The sequence below is a fragment of the Rosa rugosa genome, chromosome 6 (genome assembly GCF_958449725.1).
Source record: "Rosa rugosa chromosome 6, drRosRugo1.1, whole genome shotgun sequence".
NCBI lineage: Eukaryota > Viridiplantae > Streptophyta > Magnoliopsida > Rosales > Rosaceae > Rosa > Rosa rugosa.
The window spans coordinates 22,192,979-22,215,535 of NC_084825.1; the positions used below are offsets into that span (position 1 = coordinate 22,192,979).

The 22,557-nt window shown below is 36.9% G+C and overlaps 2 protein-coding genes, 1 long non-coding RNA gene and 2 pseudogenes across 15 annotated transcripts; 3 read left to right on the plus strand and 2 right to left on the minus strand.

The window, feature by feature from the left end:
* LOC133716389 (ceramide kinase-like) lies at positions 1–3,618 on the minus strand (annotated as a pseudogene).
* A 472-nt stretch (positions 3,619–4,090) lies between these two features.
* On the minus strand, positions 4,091–8,173 carry LOC133713829 (palmitoyl-monogalactosyldiacylglycerol delta-7 desaturase, chloroplastic-like). Of its 13 annotated transcripts, none has more exons than XM_062139872.1 (8): positions 8,005–8,173; positions 7,667–7,745; positions 6,418–6,456; positions 5,387–5,710; positions 5,129–5,269; positions 4,868–5,011; positions 4,658–4,764; positions 4,091–4,546 (listed from the first exon to the last, which is right to left on the minus strand). In XM_062139872.1, the coding sequence occupies exons 4-8, from the start codon at positions 5,669–5,671 to the stop codon at positions 4,300–4,302; spliced, it is 924 nt and encodes a 307-aa protein (XP_061995856.1). In that variant the 5' UTR covers positions 5,672–5,710; positions 6,418–6,456; positions 7,667–7,745; positions 8,005–8,173; the 3' UTR covers positions 4,091–4,299. The 13 variants fall into 13 exon arrangements, with proteins under 13 accessions (XP_061995856.1, XP_061995847.1, XP_061995853.1 ...); XM_062139863.1 differs by having other exon boundaries at positions 5,387–5,718; XM_062139869.1 differs by having other exon boundaries at positions 5,387–5,718; positions 6,392–6,456.
* A 1,787-nt stretch (positions 8,174–9,960) lies between these two features.
* LOC133716390 (uncharacterized) lies at positions 9,961–11,870 on the plus strand. The gene is made up of 3 exons (XM_062143103.1): positions 9,961–9,992; positions 10,080–11,748; positions 11,865–11,870. The coding sequence occupies exons 1-3, from the start codon at positions 9,961–9,963 to the stop codon at positions 11,868–11,870; spliced, it is 1,707 nt and encodes a 568-aa protein (XP_061999087.1).
* Positions 11,871–16,491: 4,621 nt separating this feature from the next.
* LOC133713835 (uncharacterized) lies at positions 16,492–18,058 on the plus strand. The gene is made up of 3 exons (XR_009848266.1): positions 16,492–16,698; positions 16,805–17,323; positions 17,824–18,058. It is a non-coding gene; the product is annotated as an uncharacterized LOC133713835 (long non-coding RNA).
* A 178-nt stretch (positions 18,059–18,236) lies between these two features.
* On the plus strand, positions 18,237–19,824 carry LOC133716391 (uncharacterized; annotated as a pseudogene).
* Positions 19,825–22,557: the final 2,733 nt, after the last annotated feature.

Here is a 22,557-nt window from a genome sequence, read left to right on the forward strand (position 1 = left end):
ACAGCTGCAGATCGAAGAAAACAACATGAATGGAAAGCACACTAGGTAGAGACTTCAAGCCTACAATGCTTACTAAATTGCACATTACACTGACCAAATCAGCAAGCACAATTGGCTATAGCATTAAACTAAATCTAGAAGCCACACAGTGCACGTAAGTGTCAACCTCCGATGTAGATTCTGTTTTCCACCTCACAACTTGGGCAACATCAAGCCATTGTTTTACCAAGGACAATGTGAAATGCAGATGTCATAGGATCTTGAGCCCCAGTTGTACTGAAAAAAAGAAAAAAAGAAAGGTAAACACCTTTTGTTACACCAACTAAAAGAATATCAGTTGAAATATAGGAAGAATAGTATCATATCAATATGCCCTGGAAATCAATAATCTCATATATGGCGCGGTAGTGGGAAAACAATAAGGCAGAAAATTCTTAATGCTGATTCAAAAAAGCAAAGGAGTACCACATCACAATGGCATCAGTTGAGCCAGCAGGAATGAGTCCAAATCTTAAATGTTCACAGGGGAGGGAAATCTCAGGCTCTTGATCTGCCAGGTTTTCAAAACAATAAAAAGCGATTATCAGGTACCATGCACTAGTAAATACTAAATACACATAAAATACAATGAAATTAAATGTAAATTTTAAGCATCATAAACTACCAACACTGCAAGAACCATAACCCAGTCCCTTTACTTCCAGTGATATGTCAGCTAACCACCTTTTACAGCTAGGAATCAAATTCAAAATCTGACTTGTATGGAAACATTTGGTTATTGTACTTACTGATATTTGAGACTCCTGAGTCCAGAGCCATTAATATTGGAGGGGAGACTGCTCATTATTCTGAGAAGAAGCTTCAATAACGGTTTCACTTGGATCATTTACAATGAGACTCTCATTACAACTAGCAGAATCAAGGAAATCTGAAGGAGTTGGTGGATATGGAGCTTTATGCCTTGAAGAAAGAAATCCATTAAGAATATTGTTGAAAAAACCATCACCACCCTGGAAGCAAATCAATTGTCAACAATCACTAATTTGGAATAAGAGCAATAAAGCATCAGCTAAACTTAAGAATAGACAAACACATCATAAGTTGCTTACAACAGCTATAACTCCATCATATGAAATAAGCTACTTGTTTCCTATAGTTGCCATCGCATCATATGCATGCCCTGCCCTTTCGGTCACAATCACCTGATGAAGGAAGTGACATCTCTGCTTGTTATAACAGTATGTGATTTAGCAGTATTACTTTCTTCAATAGACTTCTTAGATGCAGGAAATGAGCAATCTTGGTTCCTTCCAAAAAAACAAAAACAAAAAGCAAATAAAGCTAAAAGTTTACCTTTGTTTTCACTTTAGCACGGGAGAATATAGGAGCCACACTGTCCCAAGTTTTGCAGGCATTTCCCTTCCCACTCCTTGGATGAACAAAAACCTAGCCAAGCAGAAAACGTTTCTGGAAAAGAATTATATTACCACTTTATGTCCATTTAGATCAACCAACTAAACAACTTATGATTGAAACAAGAAAAAAAGTGTAGTGTTTAGCCAAGTACAATACATACCAAAAGATTTTTTGGCGTCCCCTGCTCTAAGTCCAGAGAAGCATTGATTTGATTGACCCATATCTGACATATGTGGAGATCCTTGTGACCAAATGTATATCTAGCAAGGACCGGAACAGACGGCAAAGTCCTTGAGCTCTGGAAACTATGCAACCGTAAAGTGGTAAATCTGCATCAATGTAAACACAAAAGATATTACTACCGGATGAGGGACTTGAAGCACACAGAACCAAGGAAAGGAATCGAACAAACATCAACCTCATAGTCACGTTGACCCTTAAGGCCTTAAGGCATCTTCGAGCATTCGAGACATTTGGTCCATGAATCACACCATAGTTGATCAGCACAACAGCATACACATCCAAAAACTTGATCTCGGTTGGTGCAACCTTTGAAGCAAATTTGATGCACAAACAAGTTGAGTCATCCTGATACATTAGACATTAAGGAAAACATAAATGTTCACAGTTAAACAAAAGCTACCTACCTAATGATGCATTACAATATCCCAAATATAAAGGGAAACATAAATGTTCAACTAAAATAAAAGAAGTGATCTTTTCCACAAAACCAACGTGGTCCATTGAAAGCATGCAGCTCAGAAGGGAGGGTTGGCCATCAAATTGTGCATGTGGGAGAGATTGGTGTTGTTCAAAAGGACGTTAGAGGCTTAAGGTGAACAGACAAGTCGGAAAAATGGGCAGAAAAAAAGAAGGTTTAGGAGATGGATTTTTGGCACATTCCCGGAGGAAAGTCGTTGGTGGTCAGGCGAGCTGTAAATTCCTATTTAATATTAAAATTCCCTTCTTCTTCTTCTTCTTTTTTATTTTATTTATTTATTTTTTTAATATAAATTATGGAGTTGTAATTTTTTTTATCATACCAATAACTAGTTTTTTTTTTTTGTAAGTTTGATTTACCTCCCACTTACAAAAGAGAGATTTATGCAATTAGACCAAATAGTACTGGGATATGGGGTTATAATTTGTTATCTACTGTATTTTACTAATTTTCAATACTATGGACTATATCACACGATTTTTATTCAAATCTCATGCACTGTTTTCATTTTCTCACCCACAAACAATGAATTTAAAACACTTCTCCAACAGCCGGAACTCAAAAATCATGATGCAAATACTTTTTAGGATTCTTCAAAGTTAGAAAACAATAAAATTCATTAAAAAAATTTAAAACACATCCTAAAATCATACTCTATGAAGGGTGAGCTTACACTTAAGGAAAAAATATTGTTAATAAAGTTTAACATGTTTCATCATTTCATTGCATTCCATCATTCCATGGTAGTGGTGTAGCTAGAAATTTCATCTAAGAGAGTCAAAACATAACTACATTGAAATAAAAAAAAAAATTGATAACATAATTGCTCATGTAAAATCTTTAAATAAATATCTTATTTCATAAATGACATAATTAGATTGATTTATGGGTTTTTGTCCATTTACTCCATTTTTAGGGATTTTTTTCCCACTTACCCCAATAAATTTTTTTAAGAGTTTTTGACCAAAAGCACCAAAATATGAAAAAATTATCACACTTATCCCATCAACAGATTTTGGTTCCCACACACAATTAAACAAGAAATGACCATTTTGCCCTCAAACCAATTAAAGAATTACAATGACAGCCATCAGCATCAACCATTCAGTGCTCAGGCTCGACGACAAGCCGACACCAAAATATGAAAAAATTATCACACTTATCCCATCAACAGATTTTGGTTCCCACACACAATTAAACAAGAAATGACCATTTTGCCCTCAAACCAATTAAAGAATTACAATGACAGCCATCAGCATCAACCATTCAGTGCTCAGGCTCGACGCCAAGCCGACAGTCCTCTTCACCGAGAAGCTCAAACTCTCCGCGGCTGGGCTGGACCTTCTGAAGGAGTCGGACTCCTCGTCGCCGAGAAGCTCGGCGAGGCCGGGCTGAACCATCTGAAGGCATGGCTGGTGGTGGTGTTTGTGAGAAGTGGAGAGAACGATGGCAGGTGGGGAGTGGAAGTGGAGTAGGTTCATATTCAGAACAGTCAAGAGGTTTAGATAGGATCCTGCACTACGAGGCGGGAATGATTGGCGAGAAGGGGTTGATCGTAGGGCCAATCAATTCGTGCCATGTAAGCATATAGTGGACCCGTTAACTCAAATCACAAGGCAAGTGCGATTAAACACCTATCACATAGCAAGTTCACAGTGAACTTGAATTACAGCTTTTCAAAAGTTTATTTGGACATGAAATGAGAATCATATGTCAATTTGGATTTTCTGGGTAGGTTTGCATGAAGATGGAAAAGAAAAGTTGGAGTTTTTGGCTTTTTGCTGGGTTTCATTGGTTTCGGTACTGAAGAAATAAGCAAATGGTAAAATATTTTCTTTTTTATTAACCATGGTTAGACAAAGATAAATTAATGTGGCATTAATTTAGAAGGTGGGTGTTCTCCCTGCCCCCCCCCCCCCCCCCCCCCACAAACAAATTTGCTGCATCGATCCATGAGAAAGATAAACTCGATCTATATTAATTTGCAGACTAGTTTCCACTTATTTTCACTTGGTAAATATTACTCACCAAAAGGAGATATGTTGATAAAACCGTATTAAAACATATCGACATATATATAGCACAATGCATGTACTTGTACTCATATGCTTATATCAGATTATATCGATCTGAGATTCTGAGCAGATAGGTTTCCTCTTAAATCATTTCACTTTTGTTTCAAACCTTCCCTCCTGCTCCATGCTACTGATTTTGTTTGACAAAGCTTTTCGGTTCTTCTGAAGCTCAGTCGGGAGCTTAACATCCGTTGCCAAACCAACAATCTCAAGAAACCTTATCAGATACCAAGTAATATCAATTTGCCACCATTCAAAACCTTGTCGAGCTGAGTACTCAAAAGCATGGTGGTTATTGTGCCAACCTTCTCCATGAGCTAGCAATCCGCATAACCTAAACAACACAACATATTAAATTTCATGGCATTAATCACTATCAGTAGCCAATAAACATATCATTAACTATGTACGTAGAGAAGATACAATATATAATAATATTAATTACCAGTTGTTTTTGGACAAATCACCAGTATCCCATACTTGGTTTCCCCATATGTGGCAAACCGAATTTATTGAAAAAGTTACATGGAGAAAAAATATCGTTCTCACAGCCTACAAATAGTTACAAAATAAAAAGAACAAATAGTTAACTATTAGTTAAAACTGAAAGGACGATGAATTTAAAAATATAAAAAGGTAAGAGAAATTTTATTACCAGTGCCCAAACTAAATAGGGCATTCCTCCTATGCGATAGAGTACAACTCCACAAGCAATAGAATGATAAGGGTGCGTGTAGTGAAGAAACTTATAATATGTCTGTTTTTTCAAATCTCCAACATTGTATAGTTTTCCATCATACTGCACAATTTCAAAGTTAATTAATAGTAAGTACGTGTAATTAAAAAAAAAAAACTTTCATTTGTACAGGAATAACAGTGTGTAATCAAATGAAGAGTACAGGAGATTTATACGCACACTTCCAAAACGTTTACGATAATCAAAGATCCAACCAATGTGACTAAACCAGAAACCCTTAAGAGGGGTATGAGGGTCATTCGGCGTGTCCACAAACTGGTGGTGACTCCTGTGTGAGCTAACCCATTCTAGTGGACTTCCCTATAAGACCAAAACCCAACTCCATAACTTTATAAATTACATATATGAGATCTTCACCTTTCCGATGTGAAATATTTAAGAATTCAAAAAAGAATGAAATTTAGGGCATAGATGAACCTGAAGCGAATGAACGGCGCAATAGGCGAAGAAGTATTCGAGCCATTTGGGAAGCTTGAAGCTTCCGTGGGCGAGATTTCTATGAAAAGATAAAGTTACCCCCACACCAGTGACATAGTAGAGTGCTACGCCCAACCAAAACGCAGACCATGTGAAATGAAATGGCGCCAGAAGAGCAAGAAGATGTATAGCACCAAGGGTGAAAACACTAACTATGTCGACACCGTTCCATTGCCTCCCCAGAAAATAAACCGGCTTCCGCACCATCCAAGGTAGCCATGCCATCTTCTTGCTAAGCTTATTAAGCTAAGTTGCTGCTCTCTTCTGTAGTTCTGTACCAAAATATGAGTGTGTGCACAAATATATATACACGCACAGAAAATGGAAGCTAGTTAGGTGGGCCGCTGGTTAGATTGTCATATTAATTGAACCTTCACTAGCAATGTACGACTGCATTTACTTTTTCATGTTCTGGTAGCTGGTACCTACCGAGGCAATTAATAGTATTTGTGGCAGAGGAAGAAAAATAAATGAACTAATTAACAATAATAAGCTGGTTCAGTGCCAGGTCTGAAATGTATGAAAAACTCCTATTTCATACTCTGAATTCTGGCGAAGGGCTTCTTTTTCTTCTCGGGGGAATACATTGCACTGTGCTTAATTATATGTAAATAGTGTAAATGAATATGGTAACTTTGTTCTCAATGTTGTAATTTTGATTCAAATAATAAACCTTTTTGTTCAAATAAATGTAAAATGAGTGTATGATAAACATCACAGTACCATAGCTTGTCTCTAATTGTGTAGGTGAGGCTAATATATTGGTGCACGTCATTAATTCTTCCAATCCAATCTGTACGTGGTATTCATGTATATCCTATTTTGTTGGGTTGAGTATATAAACATCCTTACATACAGTAACGAAGAAAAAGGAAAACTTAATTATGCACGTCGGCATGTGCTTGGTGAGTGAATAATATTGGTGTTAAGTTATAAGTTTCTAACCTGCACATACAGAAAGAAAAACTAACCAGCAATTAACTGCAGACTCCAGAGAGATCCAATCGAAGCTGCAGGCAACAGATAGAGAGGTTCAATTGATCTACTAAGTGAAAGTAATATGGGCTTCATATCTAAGATCAATTGGTAATGGATAAAGTTGACAAAACCTTTATAAATTCATAGACAAATTTCTTATCTTCCCATGTGAAATTCATATTATGAACTTCAGTCCTTAGAAAATACAATAGCATTCTTGAACCACTTCAGTCTTCAGAAAGTTCAATGCCCATAAGAGTCATTTGACCCTTGCCAAAATTTTGAAAAAATCTGTTATATATGTACTGTATTTATAATTTTCTATATGAGATAGAAGAGATAATTCACTATTTGCCCATTTTAAAACAAAAGAAAAGTTACTTTACTCATCAAAGAATACCAACTTCTTTTGTATCTATTCCCTCTGTTTTCCTTGTTTCTCAGTAGTATGTTTCTCTTGTCATGATTTACAGGTTTTCTTACCTATTTTATTATACCAAATAACTTAGGTGAATATGTAGGCTATTTAGGTGATTAAATTTGTAGAATAGTATCTACTTGAAAACCACTCTTCATTTTTTCTTAAACTTTGCTATGCATTGACCCCCTTAACAAAAATTCCTGACTACGCTATTCAGTGGCGGACGCAGGAATATATACCTCTGGGGGCAAGCTGGAATAGACTCATTTATTAATATATTTGCACCAAATGGGAAGCAGAGGAGTGCAATCAAAGAAACCGAATTTAATAAAAAATTTCAAGTGATTCATTCATTAACAGATTTGCACTAAATGGGAAGTAGAGGAATGCAATAAAAGAAACAGAGTTTACTAGCAAATGTCATGTGACTCATTCATTGCAAACTATCATGCTCAGCCCTTGAACTTGGAAAAACAATGTTCAATAGCACAAAAGGTCTGACAAAACAGAGAGTTTGCAAGAAGCAAAATAGAGCACATACCTAGAAAAACAGAGAGTTTGGAACACTAATATGAACACATATCCACTCTCCCTTAAAGTTTGCAATTTTCTCTTGCACACTTTTCACTAAATCCATAGCATTCACTATGTACGTCCTGATCATCTTTTTGTAGGGCTTGTGATAACTCATGAGTGACTCGATCCAAGTATAATTCTCATCAAATGCAAACTGAATATGAAATCAAATGCAGCATCTTTGGCTAATATGCTATATTCTAACCAATTAGCTAGGGAAGTCATTAAACCAATCAGAGACAAACCTTCGTTTCTCTTCTCGGCACTGTGTTTGGACGAACTGATGATTTCTAGCTGACAAGGACCTCTTAGCAGATTTTATCCCTAAGATTGTGATGATAATCTGAAATTTTAGTCCTTACTCCAGGATCCAGGATCGGAAGGAAGATTTTAGTTCTACGTACACAACTCTGTTTTGATCTTTTTCACTCTCTATAAGGGAAGGGGTGATGATAACTCGATCGTTTGATGTTCCAAAAATAAGAATCTCTCCAACTTTAATCTTTCACATGCAACTGCAATTTTAATAGAAAAGAGTAATTTAATCTAATTAACAAAGTCGTTGAGAAGATGAAGAACTGACCTTCAAGATCATCAATCCAAGACTGAATTGCAGAAGGGCAGAGATTGAAGACTCAAAGAGTCGAAATCGGACTCTATCGAAGAAGACTGGAAGTCTGCAAGTATTGAGTTTGGTTGTTTGGGGATTCTCAGTAGAACTAAAACAATGGGAAATGGGAAATGGGAAATGGCCGGCAAGCTTCATGATAGTGGCCAGCAAGCTTCACCCTTTACATATATATATATAATTATATATTCATGATAGTGGGCTAGTGGCATAGTGGCATAGTGCTTTGTGAAACAACACCGTAAATATCAATTATATATATATATATATATATATATTTTTGAGAAGATTATCTATTATATTGATATTCAATATATATCTATACTACTATTAAGAGAAGAGAGTTTGTTAGCCCGAATTTAAAATTTTGACAGAAATAACTCCATAAAATTAATAAACTTTGAGAATTAATTAAATCATAAGGTCAATTATGACATTTACAAAATATATTTTTATTAAAAGAATAAACAAAAAAAGAACACACAACCCACTCTTCTCTGCAATAACCGTTTTCTTTTTTTATTGCACATGCAGAGCATGTGTGGAGAAAAGTTAGTATATATTAAATGTTGAAACATAACTGACATTAAAAAAAAAAAGAATAAAAAAAAGACTCAATTGCCAAATGTCAAAAGCTGACTGGGGGCAGTGGCCCCCACTCGTCCCTATGTGCATCCGCCACTGTTGTGAATATGAACCCACTCCACTTCCACTTCCACTCTCCACGTGCCAATCCCCACCTACCATCGTTCTCTCCACTTCTCACAAACACCAACACCACCACCAGCCATGCCTTCAGAAGGTCTAGCCCGACCGCGGGGAGTCTGAGCTTCTCAGCGAAGAGGACTGTTGGCTTGGCGTCGAGCCTGGCCGTAGAGGGCACGACGACGGCGATGGTGGCAGAGCCAGGTGGCAACGGGGAAAGAGAGAGCCGGCGTCGTGGGCGTCCTGCTGGAGAGAGAGAGAGAGAGAGAGAGAGAGGGGAGAGAGAGATCGGGATGAAGGAGATTGATGCTAATGGCAGTCATTGCAATTCTTTAATTGATTTGAGGGCAAAATGGTCATTTCCTGTTGAATTGTGTATATGGGAACAAAAATCTGTTTGATGGGGTAAGTGAGATAATTTTTTCTTATTTTGGTGCTTTATAGGTCAAGAACCCTTGCTTTATTGGAGAATATCTATTGCGATTTCCTCTGTATTAATGGAAAATTGAAAAAGGAATGCATCAAACATTAACGTTTTCTGAGCTGTTCTTCTTTCCTCTCAATTTTGCCTGCTTATTTTTTCCTCTTTTCTCTCAACGTTGTAGGTATTAATTAGCATATTTGATCACAAGAGTTATAATTTATTTTTTTTCAAATTTGTTATCTGTTTGTCCTCTGGACGTCTATGTTGTATTACTTCTATCTAGCCACTTTTTCTTTAATTGCTATATTGTTATTATATGATTTCTAATCTAGTTGTTTTATTAGCCAGCTACACTTTTTCAACCCTTGGAGATATCAACATTGACAGTTTAGTGCTAGAGTTGGTAATAAAGGCAACTTTTCTGTGGAATGAAAGATTAAATGATCACCTCCATTATCATGCTTTCTGTGAAATGCAGTAACTAGTAAGATCTCTCTCTCTCTCTCTCTCTCTCTCTCTTCTCTCTCTCTCTCTCTCTCTCTCCTTGTCATTTGATTTCAAGATTCCTTTAACTAAGCAGCACATGATTGAAACAATGAAATATAAAGAACTGCACATGTGTAGTTCTGTGCTAGTTTTTTTTTTTTTTTAATTTCTTTTTATTACTTGTAGCTCTTTTATTATCTGGATAATTATAGTTATAGTATTTAAACATCTGGAATGTGTTTACTGTCTAAATACAAGTTAGAATGTAGCCTCAAGGAAAACAAAGGTGAAACAAAATGGAAACAGAATGGGCACATTGTAAAAGCAGGTTACATCTAAACCAGAAACATTAATATTATGATAATATAAACCATAATTCTAATTTAAAAACATTCTGTTATTTTTTTTGTCATAGCGATCCTAGAGGTTTTTATGATGGAGCGCGAAACTTTGTTACTAGTATTCATGCAAGTAAGGGGTACCCGAAGAGGATCCAATGCCCTTGTAGTGGCTGTATAAACATCTGGTCCCATCCACCTAATGAAGTATTAGATCACATGATCTCAAATGGGTTATATGAGGGTTACAATAACTGTACCATTCATGGGGATCCGAACACTTCTGTACAACAAGAAATGATGGAAAACATGGAGAATTTAGAGACATATAGAATGTACAGAGATGCATATTTAGATGATGAATTTATGGAACCTGCACCTGCACCACTAGAGCCTAATGTTGGGAATTTAGTTTCCGAAGCAGAACTTCCTTTATACACAGGTTGTCCTTCCACAAAGATGTCAGCAACAATTATGTTTTACAAGTTTAAGGCAACAAATAGTTTATCTGACAGTGGCTACGATGAACTTTTAGAGATGGTTCGTAGTCTTCTACCTCCAGATAACATACTCCCTAGTTCTCTATATTCAACAAAAAAATTACTCAAAGCATTTGATCTAGGGTATGAGAAGATTCATGCTTGTGTTAATGATTGTTGTTTATTTAGAAAGAGTCTAGAGCAAATGGAGACTTGTCCTAAATGTGGTGCCTCTCGGTGGAAAGTAAATAAGCGCACCCAAAAGATTGAGAAAGGAGTCCCTGCAAAGGTCTTGAGATATTTTCCTATTATCCCTAGATTTAGAAGAATGTTTAAGGATTCTGAAAAGGCAGAACAGCTTACATGGCATCACACTCATAAAAGTCAAGATGGCAAGATGCGTCATCCAGTTGACTCACTTGTATGGAAGAAGATTGATAGCAAGTGGCCTTCATTTGCAGAAGATCCTCGTAATCTTAGACTTGGTCTTTCATCCGATGGATTTAATCCGTTTGGTGATCTTAGTTCCCGATATAGTTGTTGGCCTGTGATCTTGGTTGCATATAATCTCTCTCCATCGTTATGCATGTCCAATGAACATTTAATGTTAACATTACTAATCCCCGGTCCTAAGCAACCGGGAAATGACATTGATGTATACTTGGAACCCCTTATTGAAGATTTAAAAGAGTTATGGATCAATGCGATTATTGCATATGATGCGTTCACCAAGTCTGCCTTCAACTTGAAAGCTATATTGATGTGGACAATAAACGATTTTCCCGCTTACAGGAATTTGTCGGGATATTCCACAAAGGGAAAGAAAGCGTGTCCGGTATGTGGTGTTCAAACATCCTCTCAATGGCTGCCAAATAGAAAAAAGCATGCATATATGTGCCATAGGAGATTTCTTGCACATGATCATCCATATCGGCACAATAAAACTTGGTTTAATGGAACCAAGGAGCATAGAGTGAGGCCTAGAAAGCTAACTGGTTCAGAGGTATTTCAAGTGGTGAAGAATATTAAAAATAATTGGGGTAAGGAGGCTAAGCGTTGCACAAGAAAGAAAGAAAAAAAAAAGGTTGGCAGCAGTAACAGGAGAAAAAGGAGAAGAACTGAAGGTAAAAAAAGTTCAGTCAATGAAATGGAAGATGACTCCATTGACAATTCAGATGATGATAGTGATGATGACAGTGAGGATCCTTTAAAGCCTTCAAAGAGATGGAAGAAGAAATCAATGTTTTTTGAGTTACCATATTGGGAGGTACGTTTTTTTTTTAATTAGTTTCATTACAGTTTGCTGAAACCTTGTAACATTGATTGCATTAATTTAATATATATTCTCTATATTGCAGACTTTGTTATTGCGACACAATTTAGATATGATGCACATTGAAAAAAATATATGTGAGAGCATTATCTTTGTCATTGTGATTTCAGTGCATTTTTCATGTACTAATGCAATTTGGATGGTTGTTTTATTTTTTTTCCTTCTAATCTTGCAAGAATTTCAAATGATTTGGTTTTTTTTTTTTTTTTGAATAGAAATTGATATCATTAAGATCAATAGCCGGCAAACTGCCAATGGCTAGAGTCTAACTGTACTTACAATAAGATAGTCGCCAAGAAAATCCAGAAACCCTATTCTAAACAAAACAGACTCATTACAAATCGATGATAAGCTCGCTAAAATTAGCGAACTTATAAACAAAGAAACTCTGTGTCTTCTAGGGCAAAATCATTTACTAGCATCCCCATTGGCCAGGCGCGCAATTGCGGTACCAACAGAAAGCTACTTCCTAGCAAACAAATAGGAGCACCTCCTTCTTCATAAGCCGCTATAAAAAAAAAACGCCAATCCTATTCCAGATAATTACCAACTCCCGTAGCAGCCATGATCCGAAATTGATTGGTCATGTACCATATATCAATCCAAAAACCCAAGAAGTCCGCATCTTAGGCTAGGCCTACCCTCAACATTAAGTAATAATTGAGGGCTTACCACCCTCCTTGAAGGCCCCCAAAACAAAGCCCATCAGCCCAAGTTGGAGCCCAGACCCAAAGGGCCATGCCCATACCCAAGAAAATAGGGCAGAAGCCCTAATCATCTCCTGCCACGCCATCGCCGCCGCCGGCCAGCTTTCTAGCGGTTGACCCACCCAGTCGGACATAAGACGACTTTCTCAATCCAAGCTCGCAAAATGGAAGCCGGCCGGAACCAAGACCAATCCGGCCAAATTCAATCTGAAGCGCTCGTGGCAACTGCTCCGATCAGTGATTAAACGGAGAAGCAGCATGGATCCGCAAACCAGAGACGTCGCCGAGCTGCAGTCCCCCAGTCCAGAAATTAGTCTCTCTCGTCAAGGCTCTGAGAAGAAAGCCGAATCCTCGACTCCCCCTAAGCGCCGGTGCCAATCTGTCCTCAAAACATGTGCATCGCCCTAGGCAAACTGTAATACCCCGAAAATCCAAATTAAATTCCATGGATTTTTAGAAATGATTTCACGATAGTAGGAGCGAGTACGAAGCTTGGAGAAGTTGTGGAATTAGTTCGAACGATTTTATTTTCAAAAACGAAAGTTTTTTTAGGGGGTCAACAAAGTTGACTTTTTATACGTTCAAAATTTAGGAAAACTTTCTTCATGAAAGTTGTAGAGCTCGTCGATACGAGTTCGTGGACATGTGGAACGCAATATTCGGAGTTCGTATGAATAAGTTATGAATTTTTGAAATTTGGGAATTTTCTATAAATATCGAAAAAAAATCAGAAATTTCATTTAAGGACGAAACATTTTCATTTTTGCTGAACAGTCCCCCAGCTCTCTCCGTTCTCTCTCTTCCTTCGACCCTCAGACCCGACGGGTCTTAGTCGACCCGACCCGGCCGAAAAAGGCGCCTCCGGCCTCCTCCGTCCCCGGACCCGGGCTCCCCTGAGATCGCCGGCACACGACGAGCCTCCCTCTGGTGTCGCTTTGCTCCGCCGCTGCCCCGAAAGCTGGATCGAAGGAGCCACAGTTCCGATCGGTGACCCGACCGGAAAACCAATTTTCCGGCATCCCCTCGGCCGATCCTTCCCATTTTCGTGATCTCCTCCTCATGCTGATCATCCCCATGTAAGCCTTTCATCACGATTTTGTGTATAGAACGCTAGATCATGGTTTGACTTTTTCAACGTCCCAGATTCAATCTGATCAAATCAGACGCACCAGATTAATCCAAACTTCAAAGCTTGATCTAGGACGATCTAGGCCAAACCAGACTTAGCTCCAGGTATGGAAGTCGATCACCCTTTCATTTTGAACCAGTTTGTAGTTGGTCACTTTGCCATCGGAGGTGGTTGACCGGCGTTGACCGCCGCGTTGACCGCCCACTGACCACCGCTTGTGGCGGCGTATCAGACCATATTTCGAGTTTTCATTATCTAGGCGATGATCTATGCATCCATACGAGCGTTTTGATATATAACTTGGTCATGTTAGAAAAAGTTGATAAATAGTGGATTTACGTTTTTACGTTACTATTTACGGTTTTTACGTTTTATCTTCGGTTTACGATCTGCGAAGATCAGACCATCGGTTTTACTTCAAATTTTAATATGTTGATCGTATGACTGTCCCGGTGACTTTGTGAGGTCACGGGCGAAGATCCGACCGTTGGATCTTCGTATAATTGAGAAATAGTAATTCGGAAGGCGATTCGTGAGAATCCGACCGTCGGATTTTCGTATAATTTTGTGGAGATGTTAGTAAAGGCGATTCAGGAAGATCTGACCGTTGGATCTTCGTGATAATTTTGGAGGATGATCCTAAAGGCGATCCGTGAGGATCCGACCGTTGGATCATCATTAAATTCAGATCCGACCGTTGGATCATCGTTTAATTTGAATCTGAGCGTTGGATCGTCGTTTAATTACATTTATGAGTTGTTGGCTAAGTTAAGATCATTATTGGATTAGGTTATCGACGGATTGATTTGGCGGACAATTCGGGAAAATTGTTGTTTTAGCTGTTAAGAAGACGCAGCTGGATTAGAGGTGAGTAAATCTCACGTGGTTCATATTACGAACCGAATAAATTTAATTACTTTATTTTTGTAGCAATTGTGTGAAAATATTTGTGGAATAAATATTTGTTTTAAATCATATGGACTTGATCAACTACGGTCCATAGGTAAGTAAAATGATTTTATTATACAAATGAATTTCACGGTTTTTATGCTTGAACTATAGTTGGTATTAGTGGTCATCCCTGAGCGGATGATTACATATATATATATATATATATTTACGTGGAATATATATATTGGTTGACGTGTGATTGGTGTGATGAAATGATTGAGAATGAATTGGATATTATTCAAGCTATTAATCTCGCATTTAATTGTTGAATAATGAAATGTTGATCATGTGGTGTGAAAGCTATTTTATATGCCCAATTGTGAATATGTGGAAATTATTTTAAGAAATAAAGATTTGTCTTGAAATAATATGTCTCTTTATGTGGGTGTACATATACATATATACGATCTATAAATCATAAAGATTGTATTTCGTGATTTTGATTATGTCTGAGAAGTACAATTGTGAAGCCGGGTGTTATCTACTACCCCGTGCTTAAGTGAATTACTGGTAAATGTGTTTTGGTGTTATGTGGAAGTTAGCCTTGGGCCCTAGTCCCTACAGATAGTGCACTATTATACTCTTAGGAAGGTTGCTTACTTTGAGTATACATACTTGGGTATAGTACGTTGGACCCTGGTATGCTGCGGCTTACCCATGCTTTGGTATTATGGACCCTAGCATGTGGTTTCCCGTGCTTTGGTATTATGGACCCTAGCACGTGGATTTATGAATTGTTACCAATCAACCTGGCTTTCCCGTGTTTTGGTATTATGGACCCTAACACGTGGATTTATGATTTGTTACTAGTTAATCCGAAAATTCACTAAAAAGAAAAGTGTACTTATATTATTTTGATCAAATATCTATTTGTGATATATTGTTAATATGTGAAGGTGTTAGTGAAAAGAGAATCAAGCATGCTTTGCTATAATGTTATTTCACATATTAATGTTGCAATATTTGTTGGTTGTGATCAGTCAAATGTTGAGTTTTAAAAGAGAGTATCGAGAATATACTTGCTTTTATGTTTATGTGATTTTTGGAGTTACCGTGTGACTGTGTTGATTGTTTACTTGAGTTATAATAAATATAATTGAATAAATCAACAGTTCTTTCTTGTTTACTCATACGGGCTGTCAAAAGCTCACCGGGTTTTGTGTTGTTGCAACTCCCGGTACACTATTCAAATTGTGTAGCGGGTAGTCTTACAGGTCAGGAGAATCAGGGCAGTGATCGTGCGGTTTAGAGTATTAGTATTAGATTTATAGCATTTGTTTTGTGAGGAGAATTGTGCTCTCTTGAGCTTTATAATTTGTTTTGGTGAGAGTGTACTGTAATAAGTAGCTTGAGGATTTGGTTTATGTAATTATTAAGAGGTGTAATGTGCAGTTGATTTTGAGAAAAAAATTCTGAGATTATAAACAGGGTATTTGAGGTTCATGCTTCGAATATGAATTACTTAAATTCAGAATTCGGGGTGTGACACAAACCTTGCCCTGACGAAGAATCTTGCCGGTATTAGATCAGCCAACCATCGAAGGGAGCCCGCCGCCATTCTGCTCAAACCCTAGGTTGGGTTTGCTTGTTGGGAAAGTTTAAAATGATTTGGTTATTGAGATGATAAATTTAATAATAGATTATTTGTGGTTAAGAACTTCACCTTCCATTGTCATCAATAAGTATTTACTAAATGCCATAGATATTTTTATTTCTTTAACCAAATAATTCAATAAGAAATCTATATCTATACCACAAGACTAGCTAATTAACAATCTAACTGACACATGATTTTTACAGAAACAAGTGAAGTAGAAAAGGGCAGAGCAAGAGCCTTCACAAACATCTTCTTTGAAAGATGATGTTGTAGCACAAATTCTAGGACCTGATCCACGAGGACGGGTAAGATGGTTAGGATTTGGAGCAGTCCCTTCAAAGTTAGAATATCAAACCAAAGTTGGAAACAAAGTTGCTAACTTAGAGAAACAAGTGTCCACTCAAGCATAGAATATGCTTTCTCAATCACAAGAGATTGAACGATTGAAAGAAGTGGTTGCCACTCTTTTAGCAAGATTAGAGAAAGAAGGGAATAACCACGTAAGTCTTTAAAATACATCTATTAAATTATTTATTTATTTGTAATTATTAACTTTGGGTCGATAAGTCAACCAGGTTACTGATTTCCTTAATGTTATAATAGCAGGGTAGTAACAGTGTTCAGCATTCTGCTAATATGTTTGCACTACAAACGCAGAATGAAAATCCTAGTGTTCAACATCATAGCAGTGATGGAGTACAAAGCAACCAAAATATTGCAAGTGTTCGAGGTTCTGACAGTGGGAGGCCACAAAGCAAGCAAAGCAACCAAAAGAAAACTTCAAGTATTCAATATTCTACTAATCATTGGTCACAAAGCAAAGACAAGGAAGGTAAAAGGACCAAAGTTACAAAAGATGATCAGAATAGAATCGAATTGTTAAGTTGGTTTGAGATGGAAGAATAGGTTGTTGCAATTGCAAAACTTGAGTCAAAAGATCCAAATGTAAAGGTCCATCATGTGCCCCTTGGTCATGAATGCTGGAAAGTTTGGGTGCTTGATGTTTTTGAGGATACAGCTTTATATCGACCAACTAGGGAGTTTGAAACACTGAGTATGGCTCAAGGAAGTACAATTGCATGGCCTATCAAGTACATCAAACAAGTTTAGTTTATGAACTTTTCGGTAACATATCCTAACATTAATCACCTCTTCATTTTTGTTTTGACTAGTGTTATTTGTTTTTGGTGGTTAAATAACATCCATCTAGATTCTGTATTCTGGTTTGTTCTCATATTGCAACTCTCTGCATTTGCTTATAATTTAGTTATAATTGTAGAATTAAGGTCGTTATACGAGGACTATGCCATTATAGTCGGGTGAATACTAATTTCCAAGTTCAAATTATAAATATTTTCGGAAACTTTAGTTCAAGTAGTTTGTGAAGATAAGAATCTCTTTTGAAAACCAATTATTGGATGCAAATATATCTGAAAGAAGGAGGAAAGATTTAGAAACTGCATGAACTCATCTTATTTATTATTTCGAGTATTGTACTATGCTTTCAGTGATTTAGATTCTGTTCTGATCCTTTGCTAGTATCTTATTTAATTAACTCTAGTTTAAAGAAGAAGAAAACAGTGCAGCTAATGTATAACATATATTCTCAAACTTGTTTCCAGCAGGTACTGCGAAATTTTGTGGTGTATGCAGATTAATGCCTTATGTTGGTACTGCTGGTAAATTGCTCGAACTAATTGGGAGATACAAATTGCAGTTGGATAGTGGTGCTTGAAACCTTGCAATTACCCTGCAATATATTTTTGAACTGTAATATGTTACTTTTAAACTCAAGTTTGCAGGGACATGCAAATGCAATTGTTTTGTAGTTTAGTTGCATATGGCATGGTAACAAGTTTGTACAGATATCCTATTTCAATTAATGTATCATATATGTTAATTCACGTTTGCTCTTTGACAATCTTTGAATTAGGTTTTGAAATGAATTATTGTTAGTTGAGCAGCTACATTGAATATACTGCCATATTTGGCAAATGAGCAGCAATATAAAATTTCTTGCAGAGAAGAAATGCCAATAATGGCGTGCAGAGTGTGTCACAAATGACATTGAGAATTATGCCTAAAGTCTTTCACGACGTGCTATGTGGACCGTAAATAACTCTACAGGTATTCTTTTACGGCATACCATGTCTGCCGTAAATGAGTTCCACAGAAAGTCTTTTACAGCGCGCTTTGTTGAGCATTTTACAAATAGGGAGTGTGGATTTCACTCCCCTACATATATAGGGGTCAGCCCTTTGAGAAGGAGAATGGAAGTTTTATATCAATTGGTCAGTCGTATGAAAAAGAGATGGCAGTTTCATATCATTAGGTAACTCCTACAACAAAGTGCATGAGAATTTCATTTCTATGGGTCCAGTATATGGTAGAGGAGACGAGAATTTGATCTCAGTGGCTCCGACCTATGATAAGCATGTTGATAACACTATATCAATGGGTCTGACCTATGACAAGGCTGATTTGAATATTTTACCAATGGGTCCTCCTTATGATAAATCAGATAGAGTTCTACCTATGAGTCACAATTACAATAAGAATGAGAGCAATACCATATCTTTTGGTGGTTTCCTTAATGAATCTGAGACAAACCCTTCTGGTGGGATAATCAATCAGTAGCTGTGATTTGTTGACCTGTAATCAGAACACAACAGCTCACGCATCGGAAGAATCTGGTGTGAGAGATTCTGATCATCCTGTTGAGTCGAAGATGGATGCGCATGTAGATGACGCCGTAAAAGTTGATTCCAAAACTGTTAATATTCACAAAATATAAGAGCCAAAGACTAAGAAAGCTCCTCCAAACAACTTTCCTTCGAATGTCAAAAACTTGTTGTCAACTAGTATGTTTGATGGTATTCCTGTGAAGTATTCTTCCTGGTCACGGGAGGTAAGCTGGCTTACTATTGAATATTCTGATTGTTTGTTTGTTTAGGTGATGCAATTTTCTGTACTGTTTAGTTTCCTTGTGTTGACTTGTTATATTTTTCACAAAAAAATCTAGATGGAATTATCAAAGGGACTGGGTATCTATGCTCTTGTGCTGACTGCAATCACTCAAAAGGTAATGAACTCTTGTTATTTTCTGTTATGATCGAGAAAGACATAATTCATTTTATTAGGATGTATTATTATTATTATTATTATTATTATTTTTAGCTGAGGTTCATAATCTAGCTCATGAATAGAATTCTATCTTTCAGCATCTTAATGCTTATGAGTTTGAGCGCCAGTGCGCCACGCTGGTGCCAAGACCAAACATCCCAATAATCGCATCTACTTTGAGAATGGAAAGACCATCTATGTAGTAGTTCAAGAGCTGAAGAACACTCCTCAGGATATGCCCTTTGATGCCATCCAAAATGTGACAGGGTCTCAGATTAATCAGAAGATCTTCCGCATCTGGAAAGGTGATGCAGAATTTTAGATGATTTTTTAGTGACCTGTCTATATAAACATGAAATATAGTATCCCACAACGTACTTCTACTGATCTGTAAAAATTTCTGATGGATTTTCCTTCTTTGCCTTTCTTTCTCAGCATCATTCCAAGCCGCAAGATGTAAACTTCAGCATATCTATGGAAATGAAATTGCTATACCATCTTGAAATGAGAATATTCCTGATCCTATTAATGTTTTGAGGTAGGTTGAGATTTGATCCATGGATAGCAGCGTTTATAGTAAATTATAGACTGGAATTTGGGTATATTTGGATTTTGATGAACTTTTGGATGTTTAGAGATATTTGGCTATCAGTTTTTAAATTAAATCTAGTTTGGATTTGGACAGTTTAGTGATCCATTGTAAAACATCTAATTCATGAAGCTTTAACTTTGTGCTCGGATAGTCTAACTAGATCAGTAAAAATGGTTTGCTAATTAATGACCTTATTCATACATATCTTTTTGGACTAAGCCTAAGTGGAGAATTATTGGTGAATAGGGGCTTTTGGTGGGTTGTTTTGGTTGGAATTAAAATTTGAGGCAGACTACCATGTTAGTTGTTCAACTCGATTTTCTCTCTTTTCTGGGAAGAATGATTAGCAAGGATCTAATGTTGTATCACATTTGTTCAGTATTCGTGGTTCCTAATCATTCAGTTGGTAACAAGTTGGGGATGTGAACTAGCTTGCTGCAATATGTGGCCATTGATCCCCCACAATAAACACCCTGAGCTTCCAGAATAATCTTGACAGGAAATGGCTTTAAGAGACGTTAATGCCACAATAAACACTCTTGAGCTTCCAGAATAATCTTGACAGGAAATGACTGTAAAAGACATTATTGCATACTGATTTATGCGCTAGCTTTTCCTAGTTTGGTTTTGAAGTAGTTGAATTGGTGGATGCATGTAACCGAAAAACCCCATGTACAAAGCATAGAAGTAAATAATTGTCCTAATTGTCTTATTACCACTTTCGTCGATATCTTATGAGATCAATTCCTAATTGAACGAAACCTCATAATTTCCAGCTGTGTTTAGGCATATAGCTATTAATATCCTCTTTCCCCCTCTTCTATATGAATCAAGTTTGGCTAGGCTAAGGCTGCAAGGGCTTGACAACAATAAATAGATACAGTAAAAATGTTTATGGGGTTGATCCGCCGGGCAAAGCTTGTGTTAGCAGTGATTTTGGTGCAGCTCTGGTATGCTGGGCTTTTGATAATCTCTGTGTTTGCTCTAAGGGAATGAGTCCTTAGACATTCATCGTGTACTGAATGGCCATTGCCACTATTGGTCTATATCCATTTGCATTTATTTTGGAGAGGAATTCAAGACATCAATGACTTGGTCCATCACTGCAAAGATAATGTTGCTGAGCCTTTTCAAGTAAGAATCCAAATCGGATAATCCAAATCGCATTTGTTCATGTAAGAATCCAAATCGGATAATCTAATTCAAAGTTTATTAAACAAAATGCTAGTGGTTCTCTAGGATGTAAATCGAGCGTTCGGTTTACGTTTTAGAGACTCGCGGCACTGTAACGTGCTGAAGTTGGCGAGGTGCATCTTGGGGCGTTACAGAATGTGGTATCAGAGTGCTTATGAGTTTTCGATTTTGAACAATTTAAAAATCTCGAATAACACAAAAGTTTTTGTTGGCTTGTGAAAAATTTCAAATCTTGTAGAAAAGTGAACTTGAGGAATTTGACTTGCTCTCGATGTCCAAACTAACATTCGACCTTGAAGGTTGTGCGAATTTCTAACTACGAATTGGAATGTTTGACTTCGGGTTTCGAAGATCATTTTTTCGAAAAAAAACGTTTCAAAAAAGTTTTCGGAAAATGTTTCTGAAAAAGGATTTCGAAAATGGAGTTGCAAAAAGCAAAGGTGCTTTGGTAAACGGGTTGACTTCCCGTTAGTGTTCCAGAGTTTTGGATTTCGATGGTTATTATTTTATTTGTTCAAACCTGAGCCGACCTCGAAATGCGTTTTATCAAAAGACATGTTTGTTGGAAAAGTACAAGTTTTGGCGGAAATTATTGTTTAACTTTATTGTGAGCTTACAGTTGAGGTTCTTGAACAAAACGTTACACTGATTTAAATAGTTTTCCGAAGTTCGTCTAGAGGCTTGATTCCTTGTTTTGTGAGATCGAAAATCGTTCAGTAGTCCATAATGAGTTCGTTGACTCTAGAGTTGCTTTCCGAAATTCGACTTGTTGTTAGTTGGAACAATCATTTGTTCCCAGTGGCGGAGCCAGAATTTCATATAAAGTGGGGTACTCAGAAATTTTAGAAAAAAAAATAATTTTGAATTTAAAATATATACCAAAACTTTAATTAAAGATAACAAATTAAATAAAATTAAGGTAAGATTAATATTTTTTAAAAATTATATATTTTATGAATAAAATTTATAGCTTTAAATATTAGACAATTTCTCATGAGACATAATTTATTTTTAACTTTTAAAACTATAAGAAAAAACTTGTTAATGTTGTGAAAAAGAAAAGAAAACAATTGAAAAAATGACTTCCCAGCATGCATGATTCGAACCTGAGACCAGCTGCAAAAACCATGCATACTTTGCCACTACACCAAGTCGGCTGGCAATGACATTTCATAAACTCCAAGCTATTTATCATCGTTTTCATGTACAAAAAAAAAAAAAATATATAAAACTGAGTGGGGCACGGGACCCACTGAGTCCCCAAGTGGCTCCGCCCCTGTTTGTTCCAGTAGTCATCAACCCATAATCTCTTACCATATTGGTGGATGCAAAAACCCCATGTACAAAGCATAGAAGTAAAGAATTGTCCTAATTGTCTCATTACCACTTTCGTCGATATCTTATGAGATCAATTCCTAATTGAACGAAACCTCATAATTTCCAGCTGTGT

Excerpts from the sequence above, each read along its gene's own strand:
- LOC133716390 (XM_062143103.1), top strand. The coding sequence starts at position 9,961 with ATGGAAACAGAATGGGCACATTGTAAAAGCAG. Across the intron at positions 9,993-10,079 it reads TGGGCACATTGTAAAAGCAG|CGATCCTAGAGGTTTTTATG; the intron begins GTTACATCTAAA and ends TTTTTGTCATAG.
- LOC133713829 (XM_062139868.1), bottom strand. The coding sequence starts at position 5,671 with ATGGCATGGCTACCTTGGATGGTGCGGAAGCCGGTTTATTTTCTGGGG. Across the intron at positions 5,270-5,386 it reads GCGCCGTTCATTCGCTTCAG|GGAAGTCCACTAGAATGGGT; the intron begins GTTCATCTATGC and ends TTGGTCTTATAG. Across the intron at positions 5,012-5,128 it reads ATCGTAAACGTTTTGGAAGT|TATGATGGAAAACTATACAA; the intron begins GTGCGTATAAAT and ends GAAATTGTGCAG.